At 40.4% G+C, this 21,636-nt stretch overlaps 1 protein-coding gene across 1 annotated transcript; it reads right to left on the reverse strand.

Annotated features, from left to right (window-relative positions):
* Window positions 1-433: 433 nt before the first annotated feature.
* Amtn (amelotin) lies at window positions 434-19,775 on the reverse strand. The gene is made up of 9 exons (XM_055595472.1): window positions 19,722-19,775; window positions 17,786-17,872; window positions 16,274-16,339; window positions 14,758-14,844; window positions 13,070-13,105; window positions 12,082-12,108; window positions 9,667-9,940; window positions 2,701-2,776; window positions 434-662 (listed from the first exon to the last, which is right to left on the reverse strand). The coding sequence occupies exons 1-9, from the start codon at window positions 19,773-19,775 to the stop codon at window positions 434-436; spliced, it is 936 nt and encodes a 311-aa protein (XP_055451447.1).
* Window positions 19,776-21,636: the final 1,861 nt, after the last annotated feature.

A 21,636-nucleotide genomic window follows, 5' to 3' on the forward strand; every position in this document is an offset into this window, starting at 1 on the left:
TTCATAGATGGGGTAGATGTTGGAGTGGGTCAGCTCAAAGCTCTGGATCAGGGCCTGGGTTTTAGCGGAGGTGGTCAGCCTGCCAGCTCTCCTGCACCCGCGACACCAGGGCCACCTCTTCTTCTTTGCTCAGACAAACAGCAGGACCAGCTCAGCTCTTTGGCTTGCGGCAGCTGGCAAAGAGCAAGACCCGCTCTCCTGCACATCTGCCATTGGGTCAGCTCTTCAGCACTACCCCACTGAGGTCTGGGCCACTCTCCACAAGGCTACAGATGGTGAGAGGCCAACTCTCATGCGCAGCTGATGAGAGGCGGGGCCAGCTCTGCACATCAACATGGCCCCAGGCTGCAGCCTAGATGAGGAACCTGGTCTTCGGTGGTAACATAGCCAACAAAATCAACACAGACAACCCGCACTCCCTACCCCCACTGCCTCAGTGCTGTGGACCCAAACATGGTCCTCTGCGGCCGCACTGGGATGTCACCATGGCCTCAGCTGGCAGCACATCGGGCTGTTCCCCACCTCTCTTCATAGCGCACACATCTTTCCGCTTCCCTTTCTCTCTCATCTCTCCACCACATACTTGCTCATCATACTGGTGCCCCATGTAAGTTGGTGAGCCTCTAGGTGTCTCCTGCCTGGCTGTGCACTTGATGCCTTTTCTGTTTATCATTTTGCACTGATGCTATGCATAATTTTTACGCAAGGGAGCTTGCAGTTTATATACAAGTTTCATTGATTATAGTTGAGAGGCTGCTAACCGATGACTCAGACAGGGCCGATTCAGGGATCGCCAATGCCTAGTGGAAGATACAGAACTCTCATATGTTGATATGTTTCATGTCCTGTAAGGTAGGACACTTGTGTCATAAGCTACAAAGATAATTGATAATAATTTCTATTGGTGACAATTAAAAGATTTTACTTGTAGGAAAAGAGACACCTTTTTTCCTCAGAGAGGATTTTTCAAGAGATAACTATAGAATGAATGAGAAGAATAGGAAATCATCCTTAGAATAGTACATTTTTCAAGCTCCATGGCTGAATTCCAAAATTAGTGGTCAAAATTTAATGGATAAACAGGATAGTTGCATAATTTAATATCATCACCCCAAATATTTATTCCAAAGGAAAAAAATAGTGAATATGTGCAAGAGAAACCCATAAGACACCATTTCAATGTCATCAGTAACAAGACATATAGACACCATTTCCTCCTGATTGAACACTGAGGAACATTACTGCTGTTTATCTTCCTCAAAATCTACAGCCACTTATAGTGTGAAATTATCAGAAAAATCTCTTGAGGGATAGCTTTTAAAATGCCTAGCCAATACTCTTCCAAACTGTAAAGGTCACTTAAAAAACAACAACAACAAAAAACAGTGGAGTCTTTCAGAGGCCGCCTGTGGTAGGCTCCTGTCCTGTTCCCTGTCCTCTCCTGCTTCTGATGTCTATCACATTTGTCCTGAGTGAAAACTGAATATCTTCCCCAGGGTCTTCCTTGTTGTTTAGCTTCTTTAGGAGTATACATTTTATTATGTTTATTCTATATTATGATTTCTTCATCTCAAAACCAACAAGGAACAACCTTAGGAGAAAAGCATTCCATTTCCTTTAAAGGGGGTTGGGTAGGTTTTTGGTTGTTCTAATAGGCTATGAATATTTTTTCAACCTTGAATATTTGTAACAAATTATTAATGGTCTTATTCAAAGAGAAATATAGGCATAAAAAAAACTCAAGGGAAAAAAAAAACAGAAAAAATGTTGTTGCTGAGAAAATGGCTCAGTCATTCAAGGACCTCTTGCATAAAAGTGAGGACCTGACTTTGGATCCCTAGTATTTACATAAAACAAACAGACAAACAAACAAAAACTAAACCAAAACAATAAAAATAGAAAGCATGGTTTTATGTATCTCTAACCCTAAAATGGGGTCTGGATACACTTGATCCATGTATATGTATGTATATATGATTTATTGGAACTGTGGTCCTTTGAAAAAGAATGTGGTCTTAACAACTGAGCCATCTCTCTAGCCCTTCTTTTGTTTTCTTGAGTTTAGTTTTTTGAGTATTTTGAATATTCAGGATATTAATTTTCTGTCCTATGTGTAGCTGTCAAATGCTTTTTCCCACTGTATGGATTTCTCATTTACTCAAGGGATTATTTCTTTATCTGTGCCAAAGCTTTTGAGTTTTATGAGGTCCCACTTGTCAGTTGTTGGGCAAATGGAGTCATCTTCAGAAAGTTCTCAAAGAGCAAGTTTAATTAATTAAAAAAAGACAGTGTAGAAAATGGTTGAAGATGATTTATAACACTTATTTCTGGTCTGTACACACACACACACACACACACACACACACATACACACACACAACGGGCAAGAAAAAGCAAAAGGCTTTTACACTAGAGGATATTAAAAAAGATGTTGCAATCAAGAGTGGCAGGAAACGGAGAATGCCTGGTTGAAACTTGTAGATTAGTTAATAATGTGATGTTACTGTTCGTTTCCCTTCAAAAAATAGATGTTTTTTTTTAATTTTTTTTTATTAACTGTGTGTCTATACACACACATACAGTACTATTTGTGATGCAATGAGCAATAATAGCCAAGGTCATCACATTCCTAAAGTGTGTTAGAGGTTGACAAGTAGTCTACAAATAGCTAATGCCAGTGGAAGTTGACACAGAGCTCACATCTGACTGTATGTGATCATGAGGGCAAGAGGGCAGGATAAAGGCTCCTGATGGTGACGAGCCTTGGGGTTATGAACTGTGGTAGGATGATTAACACAAACAGAAATTACAGAAAAAGGAGCATGAGGGAGATGATTTCATTTCTCAGCATGTCATGTGTGGATGTGGTTTTTTTCCCTTGGCTTTAGTTTTAAAACATGTAGAATAATTTGTTGAAGTGTAGAAACATGTTAAATGTGCCCCATGTTATAAAGGCTTAAAGACGGAGGTTTGATCAGATATGAGGGTGTGCGCTGGCGATGCTTAGCAGGCCCCTGTGGCAGCTGCTTGCTGAGCACAGTGAAGCTTCCCTGAGCATGTTTCTGCAGACGGAATAACCAGTTTCAGATGGTCTGGTGAGACATTCCTTTGAAAAGCAAACGAGGCGCAGGTATAGTGTGGGGCAGACAGGGTGTGGACTTGGGAAAATGATTGGTAATTAACCAGGCAAAGCTTGCTGACACAAAGTCTGATTTGAGTAGCGATTAAAAAAAAAAAAGTGTGCTGGTACTTCTTACGGTATGTGGGATCTCCTCGATCTCCGTGGACACTTCATGAGTGGAAGCAGGTGAGAGGAGGCTGTGCTACTCAACAGTCTTCCAGCAGCTGTAGGTGCTCGCAGCCCCCACAAAACTCCTGAGGGCACAGTTGCCTCCACTCGTCCTCATAAGTTCCACTCACACACAGGCACTGACCCACCCTCCATCTATAAATCTTACTTCATACAGGTAGGAGGAATAAAGTTCCCTGTGGATTTAAATCTTCTCCATGTTTGCTAAATTCCTCCTTCCACACCCGGATCAGGTCTATTATTACCAGCTGGTATCCCCTGGGCCAGGGCTGATTATCCTGGGAGGGGAGGGCTCGTAAGTTGGCCAGATTTTCCACTGTATTCAGTCATTATTGTGAAAAACTAGCACTTTTACTGTCACCCCAGCTATTTATGTTGGAGAAGTGGAGAAGGATGAAGGAAAAAAATCAAATCCTTGTATCAATCTCAGTTTTGGGGTAGGGAGAAGGAGAAAAACAACCCCCCCCCCCAAACTAAACTAAACCAAACTAAACCAAGCCAAACCAAACCAAACCAAAAAACAAAACAAAACAAAACAAAAACAAAAAAACCCTAAAGCAAAAACAAAGTAACAGGAAATTCCGACTCCTTACTTGGATATGTTCAAACAAATAGAGATTTCTAATTAAAAAAAGTTCTTCAGCTATGTCAGGAAATTGGTAAGGGTGGCTAATCAATAAAGTGTTTTAGAGTGCAATTACTAAAGTTGTTTGAGAAAATAGTCGTCCAAGGCTACATCACAGTAACACATAACTGATGGGGCATGGATCACTAATTCTATTTCTTGGACTTTTAAATGCTTGTTTTTATTTACTTCTGTATTAAGAAATAGTCATAATAGTTAATTGGTGACTCATTTAAGACTTACTGCTCATTATGCCGAAGCAGCTTAAAAAATATTGCAGGCCCTAGGAAGGCTTGTGGAGATGCTGGTGAAAATATATTAACTTTTGGCAGCCAGATGAAGCACATGTGCCTTTAATCCAGCGCTCAGGAGGCAGAGACAGCCGAGCTTCAGGTCCAGTGGGGAACCCCGTCTCACGGGGAATCATTCGGAGAGTGATCCGGCAGGACCCCCGGCCTACTTCTCTGGCACCTCACACACATACACAAAAGGAAAAATCAAGAAGGATTTAAAAGTGGAGATGATAGTGCATACTCTTTGTAGCAACGCTGCGATATTTTAGTTTTCTAGTGAAAACTTTCATACATAGGCGGAGTGTAACGGTTACTTCTCTCATTGCTGTGCCTGAGGACCCACAGGAGCAATTGACAGGGAAAGTCAATTTTGCTCATAGCTTGAGGTGGTACAGGCTCTCATGGCTGCTAAGGAAGGAGTTTGTAGCTGATCACACTGGGATAGATTAGGAAACAGAACTAGACTAGCAGCAGAGATGGCCCAAAATTCTCAGGACCAAGCCACAGCACCCAATATCCTCCAAAGGCCTCATGTCCAGAAGGTTCCACAAACCTCCCAAACCATCACCACCAGTCAGGGACCAAGTGCTCACATATAAGCGTTAGTGGAAACGGTCCACGGCTAAACATCATGAAGCAGGAAGAGTGACTAGAATATTTTTGGAATCTACTGTGCACACACATGCACACTGCACTTACATTTTTATTTATTGTGTGTGTGTGTGTGTGTGTGTGTGTGTGTGTACATGTGTGGGCTCACACATGTCATGTGTAGCACATGTATGGAAATAGAGAACAGTTTGCAGGAGTCTGGTTTTCCTTCTACCACGTGTTGCTCAGAGCCTGAACTCATGTCAGCAGCCTGGCACCAGGTGCCTTTACCTACCTTGCCACCTTGCTTTTTCTTTCAGAGAGGAGGGGACCATTCACACTTGATTTGTCGTTAGTCTTTATCCTTACTAAATAGTCACTTCCTATTTGTCATAGGGTGGAGTCAGGCACTCTGTTGGGAGGTTCTTTGTCAGAATTAGCCGCCAAGTCCCAGATGGGACAATAGGGACCGAGTTTCAGAGAACAATTAGATATTGGGTCCAGCAATGCCAGTGAGCATCCTAGAACCTCTCTATCAATAGCAGGCAAAACCCTATGAAGAAAATGAGAAGAAAAAACTGACCAATATTTAAAAACCCATATGAAGTATAGATAAGTAAAATTATATTTTGCTTTAAACAGCTAAGATTATGTTAAAGGAATTGAAAGCAAATCCTAAAATATGTGGGGACACTGGTTTCTCCCACAGGTCACCCTTAATCATCTTCTGTCATGACTACTTCGGTCCACACTTGCTTTTTGGATGACTGTCAGAGTTGAGATTTAGTTTGTTCTCAGTACTGTTGGGTCTCAGGGTTAGGACAGCTTCTTTTGGGCTCCCTGCAGTGAGCCACTTGTAGTTTTACTGCCTTAGTACCACCAGGGGGAGGGAATTTCCAGCAAATCATAGCGACTGGCAAATGTGAGGCAAATTATTTTGAAATGCTCAGCATTTGTGGTTTTTGTATGTGTTTAAAAAACATGAGAAGACTTTTAAAAAGCAGTTGTGAGTTTACAGAAAAATAGAGGAAAAAGTGTAGACATTTATCAGTTACCCTTTTCTCTTCCCAACACAGGTCATCCCATCATCAGCCTCTTGTATTAGTGCAGTTCATGTGATGCAATTGATGATCCAATATCAATATATCACTGTTAGCTGCATTACATCTTTTGCATTAGGGTTCACATCTTGTGTTGTATGTTATACATATTAACTTCTGGCTTGATATAAAGAGTACTTCACTGGGGTTCTAGATAAGATGGCATTGAATCTGTAGATTCAATGTCTTGACAATGATGAGTTCTACCCAGTATATATGAAATATCTAATTGGTGATTTATGACTTTTTAATTTCTTCTATTAAAGTTTTGTGGTTTTCACAAGCATATTTATGTTTCATATTAGCCGTGGTTATTCTTTCCTTAAGTTTAGACTCCTTCTCTCCAATATGACACTGCCTATCTGCAAGTTGTCTTTAAGAACTTGAAATGTAGCTTAAACAGAAATACATATTAGATTTCAAAGATTTAGCAACATAAAAAGAGGCAAGTGAGCCATCAGTAAGTTTATTTTAAATGTTTATTATATTTTAGTTATCTTAAATAAAATATTATTAGTGAAATGAATCTCATTTACTTATTTTTACCTTTTTTCATGTGGTTGCTAGGAGTTTTAAAATTATGTATGAGGCTGGCATTACATTTTATTAATATTTCTCTTGCTGTTTACACTTACTGCCTCGTTCAAATTTTGATGGCTCTAATGAAATTGATGTAAATTACAATTCAGGGTTATAAAGATACTTTATACTGCTTACACAGAACTTATACTATTTCCCTTTGCTTGAAACTTTAAGTTGAATTCGTCAGTTAGAAAACGAGATGCACTAGTGTGACCTTCTTGCCATTTAAAGAGGCCATAATAGAATGAGTATAAAATAAAACACAACACTAAACTTTAGTGAAGATTAAATTTCACTGATAGAACCCCTTCCACAGCCTTAACATGAGGCTAGTAATGAACCCACAAGAGCCTATATTTTGTAGTTTTTGCAAAAGTAAGACATCTTTGTTTTATTCCATACTGAGGATTGAACTTGATTGAATTAAATACCCAGCCCATCTTCTCCATCTTTTCAGTTGTTTTTGTGTCTATGCATTTTTTGCCATCTCTCTCTCTCTCTCTCTGTCTCATGTATGTACACATTTTTTTTTTGCATGTGTGGGTGGATGTTTATATACACATAGAAGCTTAAAGTTATTGGGAATCATTGTTGATTGGTTTTTCTTCATATTCAATGAGGCATGATCTCTTAACTGAACCCAGAGCTTTCCTACAGGGCAAGTCTTGGTATTCATCTTGCTCTGGGGAACCTTCTGAGAAGAATTACAGGAGGCCACTGTGCCCACCAGCATTTCATACTGAATTCTGGGAATCTGAAACCTGGCACTGTATTTGCATGGCAAGCACTTTAACCTCTGAGCCATTCTCTTTAGGTTCCCCCTGCCTCCAGTCCTTTTTGTGTTTTTACTGTGAGAAGGTTTAACTAAGTTGGCCAGACTGGCCTTGAACTCTCTTGAGTTTTCTCTGTCTTACTGTGACTTGTATCAGATGGCGTTGACGTGGTCATAGGTATTTTTGGATATGCCTAGGGAAAATTAAATTTGTGGATATATTTAGTTGGGCTTAGTGGAGTATTTTCCTATGGTTTGTGAATGGTTATTCCTAGTTGTCCCATTTAGTAATGGCTTCTAGGAATGCTCCAATTGTCACTCAGTATGCTCTTGCACCAAGTTAAAGGTCAAAGTCACGATGTGATTGCATTTTATGGAGCTTACTGACAGTAGGAATTTATAATATTAAGGGAAGAAGAAAAAAAAAATGTCTAAAGATTTGAAGCCAGAGACTAGTCTAAGAAAAATGGTACCAGTTATCAGATGGCAAAATTGGTTGCACAGGTTTCTGTTTTCACTGATGCCTCATTTATCAGGGATGTCATTCCACTCAGGAATGTATTTGATGTGCAGCATTTATAATTAGGCTTATTACAATTTTTAAGTTTTCGGTGTGGGTTGAGTGAAATTGATTTTTACCAGAAGTACTGTGTTAAGTCAAACATTTGTAACAGTGAAAGAAATGTGGGATTTCTGTGTGTGAAGACCAATATATGTAAACCTGAAGAGGATTAAAGTAAACAGAAGTGATTCAACCTTCGATCGCTGGAAGGTCTTTGAGATCCTTTGGGTGTATTGGCAAAGTAAATCTATTTTTATAATAATATTCAAATGTTTTACTTTCTAATTGTACTCCTCTGAATCTTACACTGTGAAAATGTCTAACATGAAACGCAGGAGCAGATGAGTCATGATATCTTTTCATACGTCAAACATGAGGAGCTTTCAAGACTAAAGTCATTCTTCTTGCTGGCCTTTTTTTTTTTTTTTAAAGTTTGACCACACAAAGGTGACAATTCATATGCGTGCCTGTGAGATGCTGTAGATATGAAACACTGAGTGGCAAATCCTTAACCCCTGAAGGACCTGGTATGGAATGCCAGGTGTATATTTAGGTCAATTGTATAGGGATGGGACCAGATACACACACTGAAAAAAGCCGTTAGCCTGATGTGTGGTGCGGGGTGAGGTGGAGTGGGGAAGGGGAGGGCTCTATTTTAACTCTGCTGAACTGCAGTGGTCAGGGTTATAAATTTAACCAGACCAACTTCTGCCATTTAGGTGGATAAGGATAAGGCGAGAGCATCACATTGGTCTGACTGAGTAGTTGCTTTTATAATGCTGTTTCCTACAGCTATCCCATACTAAACACCAAATGCCACAAACCTGGCTCTGACTCTAAAGCTGTTCACAGGCTGGTTTCTATTGTTTGCCACGTATTATCATAAATAATTTACTTATTAGAAGTTAAACTGTGTTTCTTCACGAGCATGTTTCCAGGTAGCTGGGAATGTGGAGTTTATCTCCACATTGTTACCTGTCCTTTCCTTTGGAGGAAACCCTTCCCGCTTCCCAGGGAAGTTCCAGGCTTAAAGTCATGGGGGTGTGCTGAGGTAATGCAGTTTCTGAGCTCATCCAACTTTCTTCCAGCCCCAAAGAAGAGAAAAGTCAGTTTTCAAAATATATTTTAATACACACATCCTCCAGGTCTGAAGTGGCATAGTAAAGCATTTCAAAGACAAATCGATCTATTTAACGAAAAATTCTTTCGAAGTTGGAATTGTTTTCATTCAGTATGTATCTCCTGAAATTTCAAGAAAAGTTTTAGGTAAACTAAGAGTTTACACTTCCCAAGACCTTTCACTGTGTCTCAGTCATTTCTGTTGTGTTGAAGGCGATTCACATGTGACCTCCAAATGTGATGTGGTGTAGCTGGGGAAATCTGAAACAGCTCACCGAGTTCCTGGAAGACGCAAAGTGACTGTTAGATGCAGGTAAAAGCTTATTGTGCTTATGCATTAGATAATGGGAATGCAGATGGGTGGTTTATTCACTGTGCTGATTTCAGACTATTATCAGTGGCTTCTTGCAATATTATGCAAGAATATAAGAAATTCTGAGGTTCATTCTAAGTTGGTTACTGTTCCAGGTGCATGCGTGTGTGTGTGTGTGTGTGTGTGTGTGTGTGTGTAGCGGATGTTTTATCAGCGTCGTCTGCTAGGGTTATTACCATTGGATTGGTAGCCTAGTAAAACTATTTCTTCATGCGTGTTGATGCTCACAAATGAGGAAGGCCCCTTGCCACTATTGAGGTCTACATTTGTCAGTGCACGGACCTCCGCTCTGCCACTCTGCAGGTTACTTTCTCGGTGATGAGCATGTTCTGAACTTACGATTCGGTGGGTCAATAGTGGTTCCCTCCGTGGTTTGTGTGGCCCTTCGCATGCCTGCAGGGGTGCTCATTTCATAGTCATCGTCATCTGTGACCCCGGGAGTGGTGACGTGGCCCGGGGTGGTTCCCAGGTTGGCAGGGCTTGCTCCTGCCTGTCCTGCAGGAAGGGCTCCTTTCTGCGCGCCTGCTTTAGCCCCTGCCTGAATGGAGGGGGGAATGCCCCCCGGGAACAAGGGGTGGATAAGGAGGCCTGTGATGATTTGTGAGGCCAGTGGCTGGAAAAGGGAAGGAAACAGAAAACAAAGTAAAAAAAAAAAAGAACTCGTTTTAATAAGGTTATCTAAACTAGCCCCCTTTGCCCCTTCTACTTGGAGGACAGCAGGTTGGTATAGGAGTGGCAGAAGAGAGAGGCTAAAGTCAGCGAAAATCACGAAGACCAGGAATTCGTCAGAAATGTGCACTGTCAGCGCCAAGTCTGAGGCTGGTTTCACTGTTGGGGTTTGTTGCTGGGCTCTTTTTTCTTAAAAAGGGAATCAGTGTGGGTTCTCTAGTGAGGGGAGCAGGGGCTGTCTCTGACATGAACTCAGTGGCAGGCTCTCTGGTCACCTCCCCTGCGGGGTGCAGCCTTTGCAGGCCACAGAGGAAGATGGTGCAGCCAGTCCTGATGAGACCTGATAGGCTAGAGGTCAGATAGAAGGTCCTCCCCTATCAGTGGACTAGGGGAGGGTCAGAGGAGGAGAAGAGGGAAGGAGAGAGGGATTGGAGGAGATGAGGGAGTGGGCCACAGCAGGGATACAAGGTGAATAAACTGTAATAAATAATTAATAAAAAAGGGAATCAGAATGCACGTAACAAAAGGACAATTAGGCATGTCTGGAGATTGCGCTAGCTAGAAAATCCACAAAATATTGACAAGCTCTATCTCTATCCTTGATCTAAAAGGCAACCTCTCTTTTTCCTATGGAAAAAAAAAAGGGAGACTACACGTTAATGGAAAAATGAATGAAAGTTGATTAACCAGACATGGCCTTCATGGCTTGAGTCCCTTTAAGTTTCCTTCAGCGTCCTTTCCAAAGGCATCTCTGTGTTTTCGAGCTGCCTGTACTTGAGAGTACTGAAGGAACACATCTTTTTCACATTTCCATGGTTAGGTTTGAGGTCTGGGCAGGGCCTGGTGATACGAATTTAAGCTAATTCTCAAAGTCATCCTGCGGTGATTCGAGGGCCGAGACCCTCGCTAGGGAAGCTTTGTCTTAGGCTTAAGAGATCTTGCAGGCAGAAGCTAGATCTCAGCAAGGAGAGGAAGGCACATTACCACGCAGAACATTCCAAGCTGAGGAACATGGCATATGTTTTCAAATATGAAGTTATGATTCAACAGAGAAGACTGTAAGTTATCAGAACACATTCCATATAAGAGCAGGCATTGTTTTGTGAAACCATGTGTGTATGCTGGGCTGTATGAACGTTTCATTATTACCATCGGTTGGACTAAACAAGAATTATCTGAAAACTACTAATACAATAGAACATGTGGCTGTACCTCTTTTGTTGCCTTTGACACTTAGCTCACTTAAGCTCGCTGAGCCTCAGTTTATCTGTACAGCTCCTTCATGTACTTTGTAGAGTAAGGACTAAAGGTGAGAGAGAGGTCTGTTAAAGCATGTGATGTGAAATGCCCCCATCTCAGGACAATGTGTATGTTCATCTGTCAATGTTGGCAAAGGAGATGCTGATTCATGACTGGAGTGTTATTTAGGGGAGTATAGCAAATATAATATGCACGCCTTTTATAATATAAAAACTGTGTTCTATGACCCTGTCTCAAGTCCTTATTTCTGTTGTTATGTTTGAATATCACACAATCCAAATAGATGTTTCTAAACTTGACCTGTACATTATTGCATAGAAATTATGAGTGACAGGAATAAGAATTTTAATTCCTGTTCTTCAATTATTTGTGCTTATAGGAAACCATTCATTACTACCAGGATATAGGGATAAAAGCTTATAAAATGGAAAGCACAGCAGATTTAATTTTTTCTGCAGACTCAATATTATATTAATCTACGTTTGTATCTGTAGAATAGTATATAACCTCCAGTAAAAGGTTTAAAAGTCAATCAAAAATAAAGTTTAAAAGTGTTCAATGACCCTCTGGGTGAATGCTGCATCTGTTAGCAATATATACAAAGCTAATGCAAAGTTAAGTTAATGGAAAATATAGAACAAAGATGACAGAATTTTTAGCTGAGAAGGAAGAATCAAATTCAAGGAGCTATGAAAATGCACAGCACATTGTAGGGAACATAGGAGATGGGGTTGTAATTAAAAAAAGCAATTGGAAGGGCAGAGGACACTGAGTCAAGTGAGAAGAACTTAAAAATGTTAGTGACTGGAAAGGTTTTCTTCTTACCAGTTCCTCTGAGCTCAGGAGAGCACCCTAAAAGCAAAATGATAAACAGAAGCAATTAGAGAAAATTTCAGTATATTCAATGTAGTGTATATAACATAACTCTAAAACTTTAAATACTTTGAAGTAGTATAAGGAAAGGTTTTTACTTTCAATGATCTATTAAATGGTCTGGTATCTATACCACAAAACTCATGTCAGCATGTGATATAGGACTGCTCATGTTTATTATTGAATAATGTAACTTACCTTTATTTGAAAATTATATATATTATTAAGTGATAGATATACATTGGAAGGAGCCTAGAGAATATAGAAAGCAACCGAAAAAACAATCCTATGATTCACATATGATGGTCTTTCTAGGTGTTTTCTACAAATTTATTCTTCATGTAATAGAAACCTTTATTTATACTGTTGTTTGTCTTTCTTTTTCTCTTACTATTTTATAACAACCCCTTAGTTGTCTTACCTCAAAATGGAAATAACTGTAATTTTAAATGTCTGTAGCATTTATTTTTGGTTATGTTGTAGCTTACATAATATTTCTTTTTGGTTTAAGGTTTAGCTGTATTTTTATATGCCACAAATATTATCTGATGAGTATGAACCCTTGTGGCTAAAGTAGATAAAATAACCCCCCATATCACAAGTCATTATACTCATCCCATGAAGTTGTTTCTTTCTCGGCAGTGTAGTTCAAGGGGCGACCGGCTGCTTTGTTTACTGGGGGTGTGGCTAGATGAGCAACTATACGTCACTTATTTCTAGAGTGGATGTTAATCGTGAGGTCTACGAGACACTGTGAAGAACTTAGAACTGACTGCACCTGCCAGCCAGCCAGGCCCAGGTAAATTCCATCTTTCTATTCTCAGTGCTCACTCAGTGCAAAGTGAATTAGACTCCTGGTGCCTGATTGGTGAATTGGGACACGAGATACATTTTGCCCATGGGTGATTGAAAATCACAGTCTGTTTAGCGATAGTCTTACCTGAGTTCCAAGCTGTGCCACAATAATGGGTAACATCTGAAAAACAAAGGGACAGAAACCACTGTTAAAATATAATCCTGGGTGTGTGTGTGGGATTATAGGTTACACTTGCTCAGCAACCCAGAGCCACAGTGGAGATCTTCCAGGTAGGTGAGAGGTGCTGATGGTGGGGTTAGTGTTATCAGTTGCTGGCTGAAATGGAGGAAGAGTTGGTGTGGTGTGATATTCTCTACCTCTCTGAAAAAAAAAAAACTTACAATTTTATTTTTATTTATGGAAAATAGAAAATTCATAGTCTGGAAAAAAATATCATCAAAATTGACCTTTAACTTGGTATGTACCATGCTGAAAGATTTGAATCTTATGGGCTCTCCACCTTATTCTTTTCCCATTCAGCAGGCACAGTGGCACACAATAGTGCCTGTCAGGCCAATAATGACAAGCACACATCTTTCTAGAAAAGCCAGCCACCTTCTTGTTTACCAGCAGCAAAATATAACAGCAGCTAAAGCAGCAGGAACAACAAACCCAACTAACCGTCAGCGTGGGCGAGGGAGCGATAGGCAGGATTTTGGAGGACACCAAATTAGTCTGTTACCATCTTTGGTCAGAGGCGTTTCTATTTTTGGCAACGGGCAGAGGCTATGATAGGGACTCATAACTGATCTAAGTTATGAAAAAAAAAAACAAAGACGATTGGATCGTCAGCCCGAAATGGGCCACCTAGCCTGCCCTTTTCAAGCCTCAGGGGAAACTGTAGCAATGCAGCAGAAAGAATATAGGGGCTGGAGGAAGGGACAGAGTGCTGTGCAGTTCTGTCCATGGGGAGGATCTGGCTGTCACACTTCTGAACTCTCGGCAGCTGTGATTACCTGCACAAGCCCGGCATAAAATTGGACCTGTCAACATTCTGTCACAGACGGGGCAGGGCCCGTTTATAGAGGATCTATTTACAGTTATTAATCGCTGGGTTAGCAGAGAGACATTTTCTCCAGTCACATAGCCACTGGTTGGTCACTCATGTTCCTATAAATCATGTCTCACCTATGATTCTGTAAGCTAACCTAATTAAGCACACTGTTTTTCATGCACACATGTGTACGTGTGCGCTTGCACACGCACACACACACACACACACACACACACAGATGTGAAAGAAGAGAGACTAGATGGGAAGAGGAAGGCAATCAGTGGGAGGGGGACACAGAGCGTAATGGAAGGTAATTATATGATCAAAATACTTCCTATTCATGTACAAGACTGTCATAATGGCCAATTGTTATGTATAATATGTTTTACTATTAAAATACTTTCCTAAAAGTCTAAGAATGCGTTCAAAAGAAACATTCCTCAATACAGCAATACAATTAGTTATAAGGATGTCAGTATAACATGACTTTAGAAGCCAGAAATTTGAAAACAAAACAAAAAAACCAAACAACCCTGATTTTCCATCATAAGGAGTTAAATATATAGGAGAATACTATCCAGTTAGTTATAAAAAACAGCATTATAAGTGAATCTTTCAAGGCATGGAAGCAGTTCCCACTGTTTTGTGTTTAGCAGAAAGAACACCTGCAAATCATTTGCATATTTTTTCCAAGGACTTTGAAATAGGCTCCTTCATCCCTGCGGCTTCAGCTGACAGATGATGCCCTCAGAGTTCGGGAAGCCTTTCCTCAGTTTACCTGGGGTTGCGGCTGAGGCTGTCCATTCAGCGGCCCCAGCGTGAAAGGCAGAGTCTGTGCACCGTGGGCTACAGCGGCAGGGTGGAACTGTGGGCATCAAAGAAGATTTTCGTTATGTTTCTTTCGGTTTGAACACCTAGGACTCTAAAACATATTTATCAAAGGCAAAAATATGTTTAAAGGAAGAATTTCCTCTATAAGTTCTCTGTGTGTAATTAATCACAGAGATGAAATGAAGATACTTGTTTGATTTCCTAGCACAACAAGGTCCATGACTAACTGCTGCATTGATTTTTCCAAAGATTCCTTTGTATTTAATTACATGCAAGCATGTATGTCACATATGCATGCGTGTGTGTGTGTCAGGTTATGTGGGTGTGTATGTGTGTGTGTGTGTGTGAGAGAGAGAGAGAGAGAGAGAGAGAGAGGGAGAGAGACTGAAGGTGTCTAAGTAGGACAGAAGATGGCACTGGACCCCCTGGAGCTGGAGTTAGAGGAAGTTGTGAGCTGATCTATGTGGGTATAGGGAACTGAATGGCAGGTCCTTTATAAGTGCAGAATAGAATCCTCTCCACATTACACCAATACAAGCCCTCTTCAAGTACTTATAACCACCGAGCTGTCTCTCAAGCTTCTACATCAAACTTAAAAAAAAATAACAGAAAATAGTAGTGTCTGTATGCTCTCATGCCACTGCACGTGTTGGTGGAGGTCAGGGACAACTGCTGGCGTCTGCTCTCTCCTCCCACCTTCATGAGGTTTTGGGCCTTCAAACTCTGGCTTCAGGGCCTTTGTTGCAGTTTACACACTGAGCCATTTTGTTACCCCTCCCCCAGGAATTAAATTTCTTTCCTTTGGTATCTCCGAGGTCATTGAGGTAATCCCCCCCCCCCCCTCTGGCTACAAAATGGTTCTTGGACAATTTCTGATTCCTTTTTCCCCCCTTATGAAATGAATTATTTCATAGGTACATTAAGGCAAGGCTGTGAGACACAGAATAAAATACCTAGTCCAGAACACTGATTAATAGTATATTTAAATGTGAGCACTGGGCAGAATCGGGAGGGAAACATTTTTCTTGTCCAAACAGGTGGGTCTTTCCAGACGTTCTGTGAGCAGAGAGAAGAACTAGCTGTGCTTTCTCGCTGTCCTAGTGGGTGACAATAGCAATCATAGGGTTTATGTGGCACATGGGTCTAGCAGGAGACATCAAGGAAGGTCTGGTTCAGAAACTAGGGCAGGGATCTTAGAGAGGCGATTTCAGGATCTGGACATTAATGGTAAGAATGAGGTCAGTTGTACAGAGGGAATCGTCAGGAAAAATTTCAAAGAATTATTGAGTGCCTCCTGACTCAACAATTTTCTCTTGCTCTTCTTCCAGCCCACGTTCAGTGAGTACGTGTGCGCATGCGCTTGTGGATAGACATTGCTCGATGGTCTTGACTCTCCTCCGTGTTTAATCAGGTGCCCTATTTATTAAACAAAAGGGAGCGAGGTGATGTAAAAGAGTACTTACCAGTTGCAGGTCTGATCCCAGAGCAAGCATCTGTGTTAATGGTATTAGATTTATGGAAGGAAAAACCTGCAGGGCATTGAAACTGGGCGTTAGACAAGAGGTCATCTGTTTTTGTTACAGTGTCAATGGAAGACAGTCTTAGGTAGTTAATACTGCTCTCACAGATGTACATTTGCCACTAAAATCAATGAAGGCAAAGATTCAGGTCCTTTCACTACCCTTGAATTGTCTACAGGAGGCCTCAGGGTTTCCTGTGTTGTTTTGGATGGCTTAGCTGTATACCAAGTTTGTGGTATTTATCAGGTGATTTATTTACGATTATTATTTAGTTATAATATTTTGTCTTAGCACTCAATTTTGCACATCCAGTTTTATATTTTTGTCCCTAAAGAATGTATCGAATAGTATAAGCTACGGGTTCTTTAAGGAGTTAGATTGATTCAACTTGAATGATCTGCGATGTCCAATAACTAAAGAGATAGCTTGCACTTATAATGCTATTGACGAATATTTCAGAATCTAGATGAAGGCAAGGCAGGGTCCTTTATAGCAAAGTAGGAGTTGGAGGGCTGGAGAACATAGAAGCTAAAAGATAACATAATTTTCAAGGTTATTTAATATGCCTTGAATAAACAGGCTTTACGGCAACCCATCAGTTCATCAGCAACCCATCACAGTTCATCGGCAGTGATGAGACTTAAGAAAACCATGAGGGAACTGAGGGAGGCCTCAGCGGTACAGCCTGAGCTGTGCAAGCATGGGGTCCCGGGTAAAGAGCTGCATGTGTAATTCCAGTGCTGGGGGAGGAAAAGCAGGATCCCAGGAGCTCACTGGCCTGCCAGGCTAGTCAATAGAGGAAGAAAGTAACAGAGGCAGACACCTGATGTCAACCTCTGGTCTCCACACATTCATACATATGCATATCACACGGGACACACACACTCCATCCTCCACACAGATGCACAGACACACAGACATATACAGACACACAGACACCTGGACATATGGTAACACAGACATACACATACAGATATACACACAGGAAGACACAGACACACACACACACACACACACACACACACACACACACACGTGCGTGCACAGACACAGACACAGCAGGGGCCCTGAAGAGAGTGAGAGAGCCATGAGAAAAGCCATAGTTATTTTTCTATGCACCTCCTAGCCTTTTTTGTTTGTTTGTTTGCAAACCACACTAAGTGTCACAGTTTTGTAAACTGGTGATGCCATCCACTTTTCAAAGCTGTTTAGATTTAGTTGTTAAACCAAATTCCTGCTCATTTAACTCATATACAAGGGTGGGGGGAAATGAGGCTGTTTTGCTTTCTTCATTTAAATGTAAAAGCAAGTCCTTTGGCTTTCTTTTGTTGTTTCTCTCAAAGAAAAAGCCTCTTGAGACATAAGACTGTGCAAGTCTTGATTTTTTAGAAATTCATCAGTTTTAACATGTTTCCTTTCCTGGTTTATAAACCCCTGCCATTTTTGGGAGCTTACCTGATTTTGTTGCTGTTGGGTTAGTAGTGTCACCTGATCTGGAGTCGGTTTTGTTGGAGGAAGTCCCAAAGCAGGGCTAAGCTGCTTCTGTGAATATAAATATTTGATAAAGTGAGCGGAATGTGCTTGAGGTTTTGGATCCATTTATATCCAGAAGGCAACAGGCCGTTCCCTGAACAGCACTATGAGTTCTGACTCCACATCTTCTGGAGCAGTTTTAAGTCCTCAAATATTTTATGGTTGTCAGGAGACAGAATCAGAGACTGGGCAATTGCCAGGTCAAGAGGTTGAGAAAGAGGAAGGTAAGCCAGGACACAGGGGGCCCCACTGGTTGTCTCTGGCCCCCATTTATTTACTGCAGCTGTTTCACTCCTTTGTCAGGATTTGTGTTATACCCTGAGTCTTAGTTGTATGCAACTTGCTCCCCCCTGCGATATTTTAATTAAAACTCCATGAGTCCTGTTTTTTCCTTCCTTCCTTCCTTCCTTCCTTCCTTCCTTCCTTCCTTCCTTCCTTCCTTCCTTCCCTCCCCCTTCCTTCCTTCCTTCCTTCCTTCCTTCCTTCCTTCCTTCCTTCCTTCCTTCCTTCCTTCCTTCCTTCCTTCCTTCCTTTTTAGGTTTTCCACTTTTGCCTTGCTTATGACATGTCAATCACGGAATGGAAATTCAGTCTCTTTCCTGGTTAGAGTATTTACTGTGTATTAAGCTTTGTTAAACTTAAGGGTGAAAATGGCCTTGCAATTCCAGTAATCTGCTGTGTGCATTTTTCTTTTAGGTAAGAAAAGACCTTTACAAGGTCATCTGGTGAGTGTCAGAGTCAGTACTAGGACCTCTGTGGTGATCCTAGTTCCTGAATACAATAAACCCTTCCTTCCAGCCTGACCCCAGAATGTGCTTGCTGATGGACACATCCCAGAGGGCAGGAAGGGTACTCCTCCAGTGCTACCAGCTCTTTGGCCATTTTAGGGTTATTTGCTCTTTATTTTGGCTTTTTTTTTTTTTTCCAAAGATATTGTCTGTACTAAGGACTTCCTAATAATGTGCTGGTCATTTCTATTTTGTTTCATCCTCCCTATTCATTCTTTTTTTTTTTTTTTTTTTTTGCAGAAATTTTTACAATCTAAGCTTTGTCTAAATAATGTTTTGACATGTGTAGTCACTGCAGATTCCATGGGGGACCCTGATCCCCTCGTTTTGTTCTCATCACAGTCTGCTATCCAGAGAGTTTCTAAGGAGTCTCTGTTGATCAAACAGATGGAGTATGTAAGTGCCACGTGGCACTGTGGGCTCTTGTCCTTCTTTCATAGTAAATCTATTTTTTTTTATCTTAAGCATCTTGATCAGAGAAAAGTCCATGCATAGATAAAATATCCCATCTCTATGTCTACAAAATAACTTATGACAACTGAAGTAAGGATGAACACTCTTTCTCTTCCCCCATTTTAAATATTTTGTAATACTATGTGTTAAGTTAAAAAAAAGTTCACTGTTTTATAATGCGCATTACAGTTTTATAGCTGAGAGCCTATCTAATTTAGATGCATTGTCTATCATTGTCTATCACATAGAAAAATCAGAAAGTATAGTTTACCCTTTTAGTCACGAGAAAGTAACTAGTCCCCAAGAAAATCTTAATTTTGTTTTGGAAAGTAGAATAGTTATTCACTCTGCCTCATGTCTGCTCTATTGCTTTCCAAAACAATTGAAATTTTTTTTCCATGATAAAGTGGATGCATTTTAAAATGCAAAATATTGAAATTTGCACTAACACTTTATTAGTTTACCATCTTTTACTTTGGAAAGTTAAACTGGGAAGCTCAAAAAAAAATGGGTCACAGAGCAGAGTGGTTTTGTTGAAAGGCATGAAAAGATAAATGCCTTTAAAGGAGGCTGGGGCTGAGGCTGGTCAGTACAGAAAGTAAACACATCGCACTTACGGGCAACGACCGAGTCGATCCTAGAAGACAAAACAGCAGAATCGTAGTCTTCATGTTCCAATTTGCTGCCTATAAGAACAAAATTGTGTTACTCTTTCACTTTCTTTAACCTTTGAGAGAAGATGACACTTAACAGTGGCCTTTCTGCTTACAATCTGGTCAAGTAATGTTACCTTTATGCTACCAGGCAAAATGATACTCAAAATCCGGATGACTTCTCCACTTTATGCTGGTGCAAAGTTTATCTTTTGCTGATTTGTGTTTGTAGATGGAATTTAAGCTTAGCTGCAGGAGACAGACAACTTGAGAGACCAATCAGGGCTAAACTGTCTGTGAAATCATTTGGTTTCATTCCCAACACTTCATTAGGTGGGTTATTAGCTGCAGACATTATATTACCCAATGTCTACAATTTGACTAGAAGGTACTTTAGGTAGACATACCTGTATAATTTTAAAAAGTGCAGACAGAAAAAAAAATGACAATTGTCTTTACTTCCAACTCTTTGGCAAAATATTTCTTGGTTTACTTGTTTTATCATATAAGAGTAAGCAAAAAAAAATGGGGCTTTCTGTATACTTTATGAAAATAAAGTCTATTACGTATATTTCTTTAAAACCTAATATGCTTCCTGGATCAACAATGAACTTTATGTGTCAGTGCACAAAGATTAATTTTATTTATTAATGGTTAAATTGTTTGTTTAATGTTTAAACTTTCTTTTTGATGTATAGATAATCTATTATCATTGTATTTGTAAATTATGAACATGTTACAATGAACACCCTCATAAGACATTTCTTGCATATGTAGGTGTTAGTCTTGGGAATAGTAAAAAGATACAAACATCTACAATTGCAATGAATATGAAAAAATGCCTCTAGGAATTGAATAATTTGTTTTTAAATAATGAAAAAGTTGAGATGACATAAGCCAAAGACAGGAATATAGTGAGATTTTTTTTTTTTTTTTTTATGAGCTGTACAGCTCACACCTGTCTACAAGCTGCCAGGGTTGGATCTGTCTACCAGAATTTTATACCAAAGACCACATGACAATCAGTGTTGTCTGTTCTTCAGCATGGGGCTTCTATTGATGGAAACATTGGCTGAGGTGATGAAGCATTTCCCTGACTTTTTCCTGAAACGTTTCTGCTTCTCTACTGCTGACTGCTGACAGGCAGATAATCTGGTTGCCACGGAGAAACACTGTATAGGAGGCTAACATTAATAACATGTATAGAGAGTTCAACAATAGGAGTGCGCACATGTGTGAAGAAAAGCTTTTATGGGCACAGCTTTAGGGAGGAGGTTACCTTTGAGATGAGTTTTGAAGGATGGAAAGAAGTTCATCAAAAAGCAAGGAGAGGGGGTAGGAAGATAGCTCAGTTGGTAAAATGTCTGCATGAGGGTCTGAGTTTGGCTCACCAGCACTGACAAAAGCTGGGCACAGCTGCTTTTATCCGGAACCCTAGAGCAGTTGGGGGCAGATCCATGCGGCTTCTTAGCGTATAGTCTAGCAAGTTGGTCAGCTCCAAGTTCAGTGAGAAATCATGTCTTCAGAAATAGGGTGGAGAGTCATGGAGAATGTCATCCTACACCAAATTTGGACCTCCACATGAATGTGCACACACAAGTATGTGTATTCATATGCACACGTGCACCCACCCGTATGAACACAGACATAGACACACATGTGCACACACATACAGAGGGGAGAGAGATAGAATACACTAAATGGATTTGGAGAAGAAATATGATGAGTGAGACAGAGTAGGCATGAAAAAGTTTACACAGAACTAATGGATTATAAATGTTGCAGGACATGAAGGGAAACCTTCTTCTTCTTCTTCTTCTTCTTCTTCTTCTTCTTCTTCTTCTTCTTCTTCTTCTTCTTCTTCTTCTTCTTCTTCTTC

Source organism: Psammomys obesus, unplaced genomic scaffold (assembly GCF_907164565.1).
Source record: "Psammomys obesus unplaced genomic scaffold, mPsaObe1.curated_primary_1811, whole genome shotgun sequence".
Classification (NCBI taxonomy): Eukaryota; Metazoa; Chordata; class Mammalia; order Rodentia; family Muridae; genus Psammomys; species Psammomys obesus.